We start from the raw sequence: 16,113 nt of genomic DNA on the forward strand, positions 1-16,113 counted from the left end.
AGACCAGAAATTGTGTAATAGTGCATTTAAACATGAAATCATATTTTATAAAAATAACAATGTCCCCGTTACACGAGAACAATGAACTCGATAGGAAACTAATAAATCGTGTGTGGCGACATCCCTTGACAGGTGTTCTCGACAGTTGGTGGTCACCAGTCGGATAATTTTACAAGATTTACCAGTTCATAATTTATTTAGCAAAATTTATGACGACTTTCTGTCAAATGTAGCAAGCAATGATGAAAATGGGACTGGCAAAGTTATCGCTTATCGTCGCGCGAGACTCGTTGTGCATAACTTATTCAACGTCATTAATGTCATCGTCAAAGTCAGACAACATCAAATTCTAGTTGAGAGGATGAAAGTGAGACGACTTGTTAAAAGTAAAGGGAGTAAAAAGGAGCACAATTTGAGACGACTCGAACGTGAAGCGAGGTCTAGCGAACCTTCTCTGAAACAGCAGCCGAGTGTTCTCATTTTCCCCTCTCGTGGCAGCAGCAGTGTTGCTTTTCATGTTCAACCAGTCTCAATTTCCCAAAATGTATTCCCATTTATCAGAGTCTCAATTTTCTCAACTATAGAAACGAATAGCAATCTCAACATCGTTAGAAGAAATCCAAGATTGCTTGACTTTTGGTATCTGTTCCACGAATCTGTTCCACACCAAGATTCCTAAACTTTTTAGCTTGTTTCCGTGGAGTGAATGTATTAGGATTTTGTAATGCAAAATCCTAATACAAAATTACATTACAAAATCCTAATACATTCACTCCACGGAAACAAGCTAAAAAGTTTAGGAATCTTGGTTCCACACCATTGTAATGGCGAGGTGTCTCATATAGAATGATAAAGTATTGAATGATAAAGTGTCAAATAGTATTGGGACTGTTTATAAATTATTACGTTTCCGAAAAATTGCCTTAAATATACTATTACATTTTCAACCATGTATTCCTCAATGCCCTCGAACGGCACAGACGTCTTTCCCAAGAGTGGAAAATGCCGAGATTTGATGATATCCAACTGCGAGGAGCAATGCAAAATGCAAGGACAACCTGTCGATATACTGATGAGAAAGTTAAACCGGATGTCGGACATCAGAGTGTCTGGAGGACCATTTCACTACCAAATGCGAGCCGGTATTTATGCCCAGACTTTCTGGTTTGATTACATAATCGCGTTTGCAAATTCAAATATTCCCGCATTGGTTTTTAATTTCTTGGTTACTTTATAGGCGGCTACGGAGAAGTGTACGACGAGCCAGGGTGGAAGGTGGACTTGGGACTTGCGGACATCAAGGAGCGAAGTGGGCTGGAGGAGAATCCCATGAAATGTCGATACGAACGTCGCGTCCTTCTCAACAACTGGGTGGAAGAACGGCGAGATCGGCAGCACATCAAGTACGACAATGCTCCCAAGCTCTCAGAGGTTAGACTTCAATCACTGATTATTAAATTCCTCTGATAATCTGCATATGAATCAAAAGCGACGATAACAACCCAGCCAGACATAGCTTAATTCATTCAAAATTGCTTTCAGTACGGACACGTCTACAAGTCCGAGTACAGCACCTCGTTCACTAAACCTCTTTGCAACAAGGCAAGAGAAATGCTGTTGAAAATCAAATGTAATCAGGAATATATTTAATCCTCGCTTATGTGCACAAATCTTAATTTTGAAGGCTAAACTAACTTTGCATATTCAGCTTTTCCTATCACCGTACATCCCGGACATCAGCCAGATCTGGACATTCCAGTCGTCAGATGTTCCCTTCCCAAACCAGAAAGCTGCATTTTGGATGAAGAGACGGTCAAAATGAAAAAGGATCTCATTTGTCGGAAACGATACGCGAGACATGCAAATGAAGTTGGTGGAGGCTGAGCATCAGACTGCTCTCAAATAATACAGTCAAACATTAAACAGTAATAAAATATTAAACTAAAAAAGAATAAACTATAGCAAACCGATACGCTCGTATGTAAGAAAGTGGCGATACCGTTATGACTGTATGTATAAATGTCCAACTGCACAATATTTGCTACCAGGAGTCCAAATTCTATATTTTGACCACACCCAAGGTTTTTGTACTTTAGATTGTGTGGAGGTGCATTTTGACTTTGCTACAATTTGAATCAGTTTAATCCACATTTAAGAATTATATACAAAAACATCCGGAGTAGAAGTCGAAAAATTCCCACTTAATTTTTAGGCAATTAAAAAGCGGAAATAAGTTGTTGGTTAAATGCACAGAAAAAATTTATATGAAATATGTGGAATTATGCACAATTTTATTATTTTTAGTTCGGAATGTGTCGTCCAGTTGGATCCTGATCATAAACAAGGTGTGTTAATTGTTACAAGTATGGTTGCGGAATAGAAAAAACACCCAAATTGTTATATGTCGTGACTGTGGCGTGTGACATTGTCTCCGGATTGCAAACAATCGCAAAGTCATAATTTCGTCATTTCTAATCCGATTTGCATGATTTTTCGACACAAACTCTTCCTTACAATTAGATATATTGACATATCAGCTGAACAGGGTGCCCATCAAGGGAAACTACAAGTTACCCTTGATATAATTGTACCACAAGCACTTATTATCATAGCTGCAGTTTTAATTGTATCACAAGATATATATTTTATTAACCAACAAGAATTTAGCATTCCTTAATCAAGTCAATCATTTTCGCCATCCATTTCTAACTGTGTACATATAATTAGGTCATTTTAGCATGATAAGTTAGGTTTGACTTTTCAGGTCTTCTGGATTTCCGCTATACTTTGCACGTTTGGGAACCTTGTACTCCACATCGCAGTAGGCGACAGGGCTGACAGTGTTGAGACGACATTCCGTGTTGCATTTCGCCACTATCACGGGGTCGTCACCTGACGCCTTCCCCTCGCAAGAGTATACTGCGTTGAGGTCACATTTGGCCGAGTTGATCTGGCTGCCACAGTAGAAGAAGTCTCCATTGTTCCAGTCCGAGTCGTCCCCTTTCGGACATTTGCAGTCGTTCTTATTTGTCACGACCAGCTTCCCTCGTTCCCCTCGGTTCGCTCCGGCCGAAGTTTCCTTCGTCTGAAAATTTTATTCGGCTACTTTACTCGTTCAAACAGCAATACATGACAATGACCATAAATAATTTGATCACACAATCTCTGTTTCATTAATAACACGTAAAAATGGTGAAAAGCACTAACTTTTGCTCGTTGTACCTGAATGAACAACAGGATAATTCCAAACAGTAGAAGATTCGCTGCCTGGAAGTACTTCCGAGATCTCATGGCGTGACTTTAATTTGTGATGGAGAAGTAAAATTGAACAGTTCAACGTGTATTTTAATAAACATACGAATCAATCATAAAATCAATCCAAGAAATATCCTCTGACCTTAATGAGTTGAATGCATTCGTTTTTGAAACAATAGACCCTTCCATTTAGAGCAATTAATCCATCCAAAACCGGAATTATGTAATGTTCAACCTTGAAATTTCACTTTTGATTATTCGCGTCGTGAACTAAGACGCGTATTACAAGGAAAAATGTAGATATATATTCTTCATACAAACGCATATTGTTACATACATATGTATGTACAATGGGAAGTATTTGTGGCTAAAACACATTGACGTTACGACAATTTGTTGCATTTTAAAGCACAATTATTGCGAATTGTTTAATATCATTTTTAAGTTTGCATTGTACAATATTTCTGGTTTTCAATCATGAGATACATATGTCGAACTTAAAACAACATGAAATATGATGCATTCAAATAATAAGCATACATTTTCCTGCGTCAAACTCATACATATATCCATTTTACCTACATATGTAAGTACATACGCTCGACTTGTTCCTTATCCCCTCGCATCCTTCTTCGGTTTCACGTAGTCATTTCTGTTTTAATTAAGGGAAACCCCAACTTTGGGGAGGAGTGAAAGTGATCTGCTGAACCTATTCATCCCTCATTATTGATCATCACAGCGATTCTTGTCAAGATTCGGATTGAAAATTGTAACTCATCATAACAGACCCAACGAAAGGATGGTCGCAGCCGTAGAATGCATGTAAAACCAACAAACCGATTCGTACAACTGTGTTTACACCGTTTGCCCATTGGGATTCGATTTCAGTAGTAGCAACCAACAATTTAAATTCACTGATCCTGATACACATTATTCGCACAAAGCGTCTCAATCAACTCGAATGAATAAGCAGCATCATTTTTTATCGACCTTCTACTTGTGCATATGCAAAAGATACAAACTTGATGATCAAAATGGTAACGATCATCAAACCAAAAGGAGTTTGTAAGAGTTCTTTGTTAATAAATCAAAAGTTGGGAAACTTGTGCATGCATTCATCAACAACAGATTTGTGGATAAGTTTCCCGTTCCTTTTATATAACGGAGTGAACGAGACGCATCCTTTTTATGGAGAGTCTCATGTTCAACAAAGATCATAGATCTGATTTTTGATTTGGCAGAAGCAAGCAGGGTAGCTTTCGATAATAATGTGACTCCCCACAAACTGGTGGATTGTCATGCGCCATTATTCGGAGAGGTTCACCTGGATGGAAATCAGGAAGAAAAGAAGTTTACCAAAGTATCCAATTACAATTTACATTTTAATATTCAAATCCCTTAATTTGAATGGGGCGAGAGATAGAGAGGAGGATATCAAATACATCACGATCTCAGCTCGCGGAGAACGCCACCATAATGATACCAAGTGTGCACATGTACCACCATATCGTTCATTTGGCATCTGAATATCTACGTGCATTCAACATGGCATCTAAAAATCTGATCACGCCAATGAATTTGATTACGAACATTGGGAAAAAGTATCCTCCTGATTCCACAATTGCTGGGTGAAGCTTATACAACATTAATATTCCATTTATTTAATGACACAGGCGCAAAATGGAATCCATCCAACTCTGGAAACTTATTATTATTACAAATCTTTAGACGAGTAAGGAGTGTAGATTTCTTTAATGGTGATTTGTGCAGTGGATCCAATACAAAACATTTTTAATGATTTCCCTGTTTATCGCGATGTGCTTTGTTCCAGGGGTCATATCCGCTTACAATAGAACAAAAGAACAAGATGAGAAAATATTTTCGTCAAGAAAAGTACTAATGGCTCCTCATTAAGTTGATTGCCAGATACACAAGTAAATACATTACGGATCGGGTTCAAATTTTTGCCTAACTCAATAAAACTCACGTTCAGGAATTGTTTGCGCTTAACGCACCACGTGTACGACAGGTCTTTTCAGTCTCTTGAAGCACCAGCATAATTATTGCTGATGTTACTGTTCCAGAATATGATTGGATTACGTTTGGAGCTATTTTGATCGAAAGTATTGTCTCAAATCGATCATACATGTAAATTTAAGAAATATTTATGCTCAGAGTAGACTGGACTTTTTGAGCGGAACAGTATATGCACATACATAAGTATAATTATGTAAGATGTGTAAATAATTAAATGATAAGGTCACACTGTCCGATTAGTCATGCCTGATGTGTACAACATGAATTATTCTGACATAATATGCATTTCCAGGCTATTTGACCCAACGGGTAGACGGACTACTTATTTATTTCACCCTTTCTTTGCGTTGTGGGATATAAAATAGATATGTCGAATACATTTTTGTTCAATTCAAGGTATTTTTATTATGTATGCCATTGATTCTGCAAATACTGCAAGGCAAAGCCAAAAGTTGGATAATAAAATGAGACTGATTGTTGTGAGAGACAAGTTTTTGCTATAAATACCAGGACAAATAAATCAGATTGCGACGACCCATGGTTTTTATCAATGATTATGACGAAGGCACGCAACTATATACAATTTCCGGATATCAGATATTATTATTAGCCACCATTCTCTTGGCCCCGCTGCTGGATTGAAAATGGAGACGATGGTACGGTCGAAGCATATTATTTTATCAATACAACATTGATTAATCAATTAATCAATAAGCAAATGGGGTGATGCAGGCGAGAGACCAAACTTAGGACCAACCGTACCATTTTTATTAGCATTTACATTGACCAGACATACGTAGATTTTATGCATCAGACATCACAGTATGTGCAGGTTCTTTTGTGACGAAAATATTATTGGAGTACATAAATGATGATAATAATAAGCGTAATAATAATGATATGCTCATGATGTATTGTGATGCATGTCAAAACGGAGAAGTAAAAGATGGGTGTTTTGGTACGACACTTATCTCCACTCTGATGTCGTCTGCAATTAATCATTGTCAGTCAATTGGAATCAGAAATCAAGAGCTCCGTTTGTCGTGGCATCGCTTATGTACGAAGCAACTGACCAACCGAAGGAAGGGATAAATGCATGCGAGACATTGTGTGACTGACGTGAAGGCAAGGCTCTGTAATTTGTAATTAAAAATGGTGTCGGCAGTTGGATTAATTTCTTTTGGTGGTCTCTGGCGCGGACGATGATGGTGAGATCGTTTAGCACAATGAGGTTCAGCAAGTGGACAATGGGCTCTCATTCGCCTTATTAAATGGATCGGTTACGCCTTAAATTAAACAGGTGTTGGTGATGCCTGTACAGAAAGTGGAAGGAGCGGGTGTTGGTGTAAGTAATTACAGTGGGATGGACGGCAATTCATCTCATTGTCGATTATCTATGGATGGTTCAGTGAAGAGGTGAAAGTGATATCATCCTCACAAATCTACGACCAAACTTACTTCCACATGCAGACTTCCTATCGAACTGGGAGACAAGTGCATGTAGATATAGGTGGACTTTCGAAACAGTCGAGACACTCTTTCGCAGCATTGCTGCTCTTACAGTGTGATTGATCTTGATGCACATGGACCCATGGACTTGATCATCATTTCTCTGCTAATTGTAAATGCTAAATGTAACAATGGTTCCTCATTATTCTGATGGCTTCTCACTGACAGCCTTGAAGGAGAAATGGTCTGATTTGAGCAGTCCGGTTGCCGATCTCTCCCTCTAATCTTGTCTTTGCACGAAAGATGACATTCATTTATTAGCAGGACTTGATTGATGAGCCCTCAAAGTAGTTCATCTCAATGGGAAAACTTGTTTTATATGTCACCACACGCACAAGATGGACCAATCGACTTTCAGGATTCATTGCTTTCTCGCCTATAAATCCTTTGTGCTCAATATTGGCAGTAATGGGACGTCCCATTGCACAAATGTTTGTACAGACGAGGACTAAAAGCAACCCCGATACTACTTTCTGGCGATGGCGTAATAAAAGTACTTTCGGGTAGAATAAAAATAACAAGTGCGGGGCACGAACAAACGATACGGAGAGAAAACCCTAATCGTCATCCAAGCCCAATTTTGAACCTCCGTGCTGATAAAGGAAGCCAGCCAGCCAGCATATGTTTCCAGCTTTCCAGTTTCCGATCCAAATTCGGTGCCGGAAGAACTAAAAGGCGAAGCAGTAAAACGCACGAAATAATAATAATAATAACTTGTTAGGCTCAAAATGATGCCGACCTCCTCCACTTAACTCAACACCAACAAAATTCCCATCGCCGTAGATTATTATTCCCACCCCACGAAAACTATTACAATTTGGCCACCACTACGCTACTTACTGCTCCTTTGGCGATAAAAAAGCGAGCCCCAGAATGAAAGGCGTCAATTAGTTGGCCATAAATCCTGATTCAATTAGCTCAAACTGGGTGATATTATTCTGATCGTGGTACTGGAAAAAGGGTTCATATCGCTCGTTCCATCTCTTGTACGTACACACGAGCACTTTTCATGAGAACTCGCAGTTCATTCAATTTTTGAGGAAACACAATTATTTCTGGCCCAATTTTTTGAAATGGTGTGTAGGAATATGATTTTTTTGTGAAATTAATTGTCCGTAGATTTACGTATGTATTAATTTTATAATTGATCAACGAAGCTAACTGTTAGCAATGCTTTGATTTACCTGCACAGAAACTTGTATGCAAACACAGCCACATCAAGATTTTTTAGAAATCATTGCAGAGCATAAACCTTTTTTTGTAAGTGGGATGAAGAAGTGGTGGTTGGGGAGGGCGAAGAATATTGTGTAGCTGATTTGGTGGCCGGCATTATCGCCGTGCCTTAATCAAACATTATTTCTCCGAGAGGTTTGTTGATAACTATAATTTCATGGTGCGGAAAACAGTCATTTATCAATCAAGTTAATGGCTAATGAAACTGGCAGTCCAACTTCCATGAAATTACTTATCAACACCACTACATGTGCTAGTTCGACACGGACGTACATACACCAGATATACGTACGCATACATATTACTGCTGCCATCTCAGCCTCAGTGAAATCAAGCTGCATGTTTTGTTTCTTGTTGAACGCTTGTTATCCCTTCACTCTTGGTTCTTCTATCTTTATTTCATCTCCAAGTCTAATCCAAGACTTGATCGGGCTTCTAAATCATTAGAAAATATATTTTGACATTTAATGGCCCAATGTTGTTTAATCGTGGAGTCACAAGTCAAGTGTGAAAGAAGGGTTTTGTTCGTACCAAAAGTGTTGCTTGGGCTTTTTTGGTGTGTAGTAGCAAGCTGGCATAATTACAGGCTTTGAGTGCCTTTAAATTTTTGATAAGAAAACTGGGAATTATTTGTGACGCGTTAAGTGGGTTGTTAGCGCCTGCATGAAATTTTCCGAAAACTTGGATACTCCGACGTTGATGGAATTTTAATTCAATCCATTTCACAATGTTTTTTTTACATAAACTTGACCATACATACAGTTTAATTTTTAATGGCGCTACCGTCAACCGTGGTATTATTACAAATTCTGTTTATTTATGTGTACATATGTATACAGGGTACCATTCTACCAGTGATACACAAGAAAAAACAGCCAATCTTGATAAGAATCTGAAACTGAATTTCATTAACCACTTCGCCCCTATAACGACTATGTGGCGTATTTGACCTTTACACCGAATACGACCATGTGGCGTAAGTTCCCTTGGCACCGGAATACGACGATGTGTCGTATTTACTGGTATGAATAAAACCAGGGAAATCCTCCAAGGAAACGGGAAAAGGGAAAGGCATTTGCCTGAGGGAAAGTCTCACAGGTCAAGGCTATTGCTCCTTTTCGTATGAATAAACTTTTACCTTTCTCGCCAGGCAAATCCCCTTGGTTTCGGGCAAATCCCCTGACTTCAATTACATGTAATTAAAATAATACCATCGCAACGAACACAAATGCATTTCAAAAATTTCTCTGACCATGATTTTGATCAAATTCTTAAAGAAATGTCCCCCAATGACCCCCACTGGTTTGTGATGTTCGCTAAAAAGGCTAAAATTCGGTATCGGCGCATCTCAGAATTGCAAAAATCAAGGAAATTTCAGCGTTGTTTTGTTGTATATAAGTGTATTTAATTTAATCTATTTTTGATTTTTTGAACACCCTCCAAACTCACTCAGACTAACCTGGAAAAAACCACCTTCAAATGCTCGCCAAAAATCAAATTGTTCTCGGAATTTAAAAACTCTTTTACGATTATTGTCCCATACAGTTATTTTATAATATTCAAGATCAAACTCATTTTTGAATTTTTTATAGATTTTCAAAAATTTCCTAACCAGGAAAAATACTAAAATTCTAACCTCCTAACTTTGTATAAAGCTAAAAATTTTCGAATTTTGAAACCTCCCTTTTTGTAAAATATGCACGACGATGAATGGGTTTCAAAATCGCCATTTATATGGAGGAATGGAAAGTTGAGACACAAAAATTCAAACTCAAAACCCACATGCAATGGACCCTTAAACGGCGAATAAATGAGCGAAAGCAGAATTTAATTAGAATCTTGGAAAATTTTCAACATTTATATGCAACTTGCGCGATACCGGTAGCATGACCAGTTGGCCGAAATCTGAATTTAAAAATATTTCAGAAAATATTTTCAGGTTTTCAATGAAAATATAAAATACATTTTTTCGATGTCGATAGCAAATAAAAATCTATATTTTTGTCGATAAATCTGGTTTTGTGAGTTTCAAAGCCCTAACATGTCCAACTAGTGTCCAACATTCATAAAAAGTACAACAGATGCTTAAAAACTAAGTTTTATTGCTAATTTTGTTAGTTGGGGTCACCATAGTAGCTGATCGGTATTTTTTGGGGAGATTGCCTGAAGGAAAGGCTTTCACCTTGGTTTTATTCATACGAAAATCCCCGTCTCCAGGGAAAATCTTGAGGTTGAGGGAAAAGCTATTCCCTTTTTCCTTTCCCTCGGGGAAAAGCAAATGCCCAAATTTTTATTCATCTATATTGGGGCATTCTCCTCAATTTTTTCGGAAAAAGGATTTCCCTGGTTTTATTCATATCACCCATTGACCCTTGACAACGGATACGACTATGTGGCGTATTTTCCGTTCACACCGGCCTACGACTATGTGTCGTATCCGGAAAAAAATTAGGTCATTGCCTCTCCAAGCAAAGCAAAGCAAGAGTTATGAGTCAACAACCCGCCCTTTAGGCGGGAAGATAAATTGTCTCTTAGGAAATAATATTAGAAATGGATGCAAAATAAATTTATAGCCAAGACGCCGAGTTGTGAAAACTGTTTTTTGCAAGGAAATTTCGACACCGATTTCTTTCAACAACGCTTTACGATAAGATTAGAGAAATTGTTTTGCTCGCATGTAGCACAAATGGGCGTTTTGGGCGAGAAAACTAAAAGTTTTATGAATTGCATCATTGCATGGATTTAATTATATACCACAAATAATCTTGCCGGTAGGGTAAACTACGTCAAAATTAATGATTACGTACCGGGTGCCGCTGAAATATCTTTTGGGCGGGAAAATTAAAAATTGAGAGATTTCCAGGAATTAGTAGAATTTAGTTTTCCCGCTTAAAATTGATTTCTATTCACCAGATGCGCCATAGTCTATGTTCGAGCAATTTCCTCTCACGGGATAATTATTCATTGTCATTGCTGTCTATTTAAAGTCATTGTAAGGATTTTTGGTTTTCCCGCCCAAAATCGGCTCCTAAGGCGCTTTATGCGCTATAATCAATATTTGCGAGTTTACGTACTATTATGCAAGTATTACTCCATGCTTGTTTAACTTTTCATGCAATTACAATCATTTTTAAAATTCGGCGTGTTGGCTATTTTCGGCTATAAACATTGGTGGTTCGCCACAACTCAAAAATGCAAACTACAACTCAAAATACCTTCTTGAAAGGTTATTCATACCAATTTTCACAAAAAAGTGTCCAGAATAATTCCGGTGGGAACACCATTTTTTAATTCATGGCCCAGGAATTAACGTCATGCAGTAGATAAAAATTTCGGGGTCAAGGGAGGTAAAAATTCGCGGTTACTAGGGGTGAAAGGTATTAAAAAACTCGTCTCCTAGGGTTGAAGTGGTTAATTTTGTTCTAGCGATGAAAGTCATTAGTAAAGTGTGATTTAGTTGGTTCAACAAGAAACTAGTTTGATCAACTGATGTGTCAACAACTGGAACTACGTCCTCATGCAGATGTCATTGTCGAGATTCCCTCGAGAGTCTATTTGAAATGCACAGAACTACTTTTATGTTTAAGTGATGGCTGCGCTTGAAAATTATTAATTGCATGCGACATTGAACATTTTGATAACATTTTGATTGGAATCAAGCAAATCCAAAAGAGACAACAGCTCTCATTCGTGAAATAAATGATTCATCATTACAGATATCCAACATTACAGAAACGATATTCTTCCGAATTGTGGTCTGAGGAATAATTATAGCAAACGACTTATCACACATACGGACATATATTTATCTATTAATCGTGCATTAAACCATGAATTCCAGTACATTGTAATTTAAGGGCTGCTTCAAATTTCTTGATGGTTTTTATCATGCACGTGTAAAAAAGCAGAACTGGAAGCAAAGAAATTTGTGAAGGTGTCAATTTCGAACTGCGGAGTCATTTGTCATTCGTAACCACGACCATTTATCAACTGGATATGGATCTATGTGTTTTATCCTCCAGTCTCCGTCCCTCAAGGGCTGCACAGATCTTATAACTGCTTTTTTTGCCGGATATCTGTCGGATGATCATGTGTAATTTTGAAACATAGGAAATAATGATGGTCCAGTCAGTCACTTGAGAATTGCCATTGTCTACCCTCTCTGCATAAAGTTTCGAAATTGAATTTCGGTAAATCGTCGACAAACTTGTTGGGGTGGGGGATAAATTTTCAGTATACATAAAAATGTGTGCATGTATGTAGTTTGACAGCACAACAGGGATGTCAACTTTGCTCTGCATACATATTCTACATAATGAAAAAAATAACTCATCCGATGTGAAATAAATTATTAGTTTTCTGATAACAAAAGTTTTCGTCTCGTCACAAAAGTGTGCTAAATTATGCAGGAAATACGTATTCTTAAGGATGTATCACCTATTGGACGGTCGAGTTTGTCAAGCATTGTGTGGAGATGTGTGCATATGTGAAGTCCCGTAGACACAAGTATGAAGAGGACGAGGGCATGGAAAAGGAAGAAACATTGTTGTGAATGATTGCCCATTCGGGTCCGGCCTTGTTGGGGGGTTGTGGTGCCACCATTAATCTAATCACATAATGCCACCGTCACCGTGGGACGTTGCTTTCGCCACAAAACGGGTGGAAACAGCCCCAAAACCAGTGAACAACTCCCAGTCGTCCACAATTCCCATCATCATTGTCATCATTCGCAATAATGAAATTCCCCGCATCCACAAAACACACTCAATCCCATATCATTATTATTCCCTTTGTGTCCTTTTGTAGCTTTTCTATGGGATCATCATGGCTCCTTTTCCTACCACCAAACCAACCAACGCAACGACACGGTGATTCATGTAATAATGCCTCCTCCTCCTCGTCTTGCTTGGCTGGATCCGCAAGCAAATAAATTTATAGATGGACACAAACGACATTTTCTCCGCTATATTTCACCAACACGACTTGCACAATTTCCTAGTAATTGATGTGTTGTGGTGCGTCTACTTACTTTGTCGTGGCCTAAAAAATCCCCAATATTTTACACGCGTATAAAAACGAAACTCCAAATAACAAAAAAAATAATTACAAGCAGAGTAAAAATAAAGTAGTAAAGTTTATACGTGAATCTTATGTATGATTAATTTCTTCCCTTTCCACATTGTTTTTTAGAGTCCGCACCCCCTGGGAATTGCATGGGCTTGCTATGCACACGTCTCCAATAAGCCGTCTTTCTGGGCAAGTCGACATTTACAAAGACAAATAAAGAAATAAATTTCGCTTTCCTACGTTTTAAGTGTCGACTTCAACTTTCTCGAGAGCCATCATCATTCGCATGACATGATACACAGTTCCAAGATCCCAAGATTTTTAAAAATCTTCCACATTTCCTCAGATGAGTATCTAACATTCAGAATAAAATAAAATCCAAGGGTTTAGCTTGGTTGACTTTTTACAGAAAAAACCAGCAAAGGCAAAATCCTACATGGAGCAGAAAGGCTGGAAGGTGCGAGGACTGGTCCCCTGCGGTTGCGAAGACATGTCCTTTGCCCGCGGACAAAGGCGTGACGCAATAATGGAGAGTTGAAGTGCTACTTTAAATCTGAGAAATAAATGTGCGGAATTTTTATTCGATTTTTTTTACTCATGGACTTGATTCATATCGTATCTATCTTCTGGCTTTTACAACTTCATGCACAGAAGACATTCCCATTGAACAAGAGAAATATGCAGTAATGAAAAAGAGGTAACAATGCTGTAGTGTGGTGTTCAGAGGTGATTTTTATTGTACAAGAAGACGATGTAAAACTAGGTCCAAGGGCCCAGCTGAATGAATAGTTAGCAGCTTCTGATCCTCGTAAGAATCAAGTCTCTCAAAAAATGATCTTTTGTGTCTCATGAATGAAGTTGATCTCTGACTCCGATCTGGATTAAAGAGCAGCGAGACACAAAAATATTTGGAGGCTGAAGAATGGCCCTTATCTCGCTCGAGTGACACTATTTTAAGTTCACGCATTCACCATCATTGTTGTTACTTCTTGTGGTTGCTTAAAAGGTGATTGTAAATACACAAGAGCGTGTAATAATGGACGGAATAACAGGACAGTGACATTTCAATCTTCTTTTCCCATGTTTGCATTGCATCATTGTTGTTGGTGTCCCACCAGTTGGAGCCCAATTTAATTCCGTTTCATCTTCTCATGAGATGACTGACACCAACCTGACATTGACACTATTCACACATTTAAAAAAGTGTGGATGACATTTCTGCATCGTTGTCATATTTCCATGTGCGCGTTATGTGTGGTGCAGGCAGATAGCTCTTCCCCCGTCTCACTCGTTGCCTCCACTGTTAACAAGCACCATTTGTTCAACACTGGTTTTGAAAAATGTCTTTCAACCTCCTTCCGAAAATGAAAGCCAGAAATGAAGTGAAAATATTTGTTCGTCGTCGTCATCGTCGTCGCCCAACGACTTGCTTTTCGTACAGAGCGTAGCATATCCGCTCTTCCAAGAATTCAGCGACGTGGACGACGACGACGAGTGAGTGAAGGGAAAGAATTATGGAGAATTTTGTGGGATGAAGTGTTAATGTTGGAATGAAACGAAAATGTTTTGGTCTCAAGTCTCAAATGTTGAAACTCGTGAAATTTGAGACGACGTTCTGATTACGAGTTGAGAAATTGAGCATGTTGGTTGGCCGAGGCATAAAATCTCAGTTAATTTGCTCTAGTCGCAAGTGCTCAGAATATAAATAGTTCTTCCACGCTCTGTATCATCACGATCAGCTCGCTCTCCCATTATTTCATTAGTATGAAATTATATATGGGGATTAATGTCAGGCGCCTTGATTTATGGCCATATTTGCAATGTCATTCTTCAAAATGGCGACAGGGTTGAACACCAAGAAGCCATGTTTGTCTTCTGGCTGGAGAAAAAAGAGTTGAGTTGTGGATGAATCATAATTTAATTATTTCCTAGCATTCATGACTTTACTAAATGACACATGATTTGAGTATCACACTTGAACTTTGATGTGGTTCACGAATATTTAGGACTTGACTAACTTTTTGCGCCACCATTTCATACGACATATTTCTAACAAACTTATTACGAAGGTTATTGAATTTGTTGGTAGTATAACGTTGTTTTTGTACAAAAATGTCCATGCCGGGTCACAGGATTAGTATTAGCTGGCAGTGTGTATGTACAACCTGTAAAAACAAACAGGCAGGAGATTTTCTCACTAAAACATGAGATGAGCAGTTGAAAACAATGCCAAATGTGTACGAGTATTACGTATGTATAATAAATAGACCTCCCACGGGCCCTCTGGTTTCCTTCGTCAAATTCTTCCAAGGGTCCCTTATTCTTCGGTCATGGCATTATGCACATACGTACCCTGCATGTACATATATAGAGGTGTGTATATGTACGTATATGCACATGATGTGGCTTGGTTGGTTGGCCTTATTACTTGAAAAAGTAAACAAGAAACCTGAGAAAAGTCTCCCTCACCCAAAGAATAAGTGAGATGCATGCAGGCAGCGGAATTATGGGCAGCCTACGAGATGAGATGCAACAAAAGAAAGCTTTTTAGAGGAATGAAGGGGTGGACTGTTTACACCGTATAAAGGAGACATTCACCATTGAATTTGAATGATGTGAAACATTATCCGTCATATTTTAAGCTAGTAAAAAGTAAGCTAATACCCGGTTTGGCTGGCTATTGGTCTGGTGTGGTGGCATATTGAAGACTTCAACTAACAAGCATGTCTAACGAGCAGAGTGAAAGAAGGTCTTGTCCTCCAAGGCAGGACTCCACATAAATTACGTCCCCATTTAAACTGATACCAAATTCTGCTAGATATTCATGCACCCATTAGAAATTTTGTCTAGTAGCATAGCAAAATTTCATAATTTAATAATATCTACGGCTCCAATTATGACTAGAAATATCTGGAAATGAATTATGAAAGTGTTTCACCTGAACCACCACACACTTTCTGAGCTGCATACGTAGGTAGGTAAATATTCTACGTATTGCACATCTGAAAATGT

The 16,113-nt window shown here is 38.4% G+C and overlaps 2 protein-coding genes across 2 annotated transcripts; one reads left to right on the forward strand and one right to left on the reverse strand.

Moving 5' to 3' along the window:
* The first annotated feature begins 793 nt into the window (after positions 1-793).
* On the forward strand, positions 794-1,980 carry LOC110859374. Its single transcript, XM_022108321.2, has 4 exons — positions 794-1,142; positions 1,238-1,431; positions 1,543-1,630; positions 1,709-1,980. The coding sequence occupies exons 1-4, from the start codon at positions 950-952 to the stop codon at positions 1,882-1,884; spliced, it is 651 nt and encodes a 216-aa protein (XP_021964013.1). The 5' UTR covers positions 794-949; the 3' UTR covers positions 1,885-1,980.
* Positions 1,981-2,661: 681 nt separating this feature from the next.
* On the reverse strand, positions 2,662-3,332 carry LOC110859375. Its single transcript, XM_022108322.2, has 2 exons — positions 3,223-3,332; positions 2,662-3,085 (listed from the first exon to the last, which is right to left on the reverse strand). The coding sequence occupies exons 1-2, from the start codon at positions 3,289-3,291 to the stop codon at positions 2,747-2,749; spliced, it is 408 nt and encodes a 135-aa protein (XP_021964014.1). The 5' UTR covers positions 3,292-3,332; the 3' UTR covers positions 2,662-2,746.
* Positions 3,333-16,113: the final 12,781 nt, after the last annotated feature.

Source organism: Folsomia candida, unplaced genomic scaffold (assembly GCF_002217175.1).
Source record: "Folsomia candida strain VU population unplaced genomic scaffold, ASM221717v1 Fcan01_Sc025, whole genome shotgun sequence".
NCBI lineage: Eukaryota > Metazoa > Arthropoda > Collembola > Entomobryomorpha > Isotomidae > Folsomia > Folsomia candida.

Bases quoted from the DNA above. Each gene is read 5' to 3' on its own strand.
- LOC110859375 (XM_022108322.2), bottom strand. From the start codon at position 3,291: ATGAGATCTCGGAAGTACTTCCAGGCAGCGAATCTTCTACTGTTTGGA. The intron at 3,086-3,222 runs GTACAACGAGCA...TAAAATTTTCAG, and splicing joins TTATCCTGTTGTTCATTCAG to ACGAAGGAAACTTCGGCCGG.
- LOC110859374 (XM_022108321.2), top strand. From the start codon at position 950: ATGTATTCCTCAATGCCCTCGAACGGCACAGACGTCTTTCCCAAGAGT. The intron at 1,432-1,542 runs GTTAGACTTCAA...AATTGCTTTCAG, and splicing joins ATGCTCCCAAGCTCTCAGAG to TACGGACACGTCTACAAGTC. The intron at 1,631-1,708 runs GTAATCAGGAAT...TTGCATATTCAG, and splicing joins AATGCTGTTGAAAATCAAAT to CTTTTCCTATCACCGTACAT.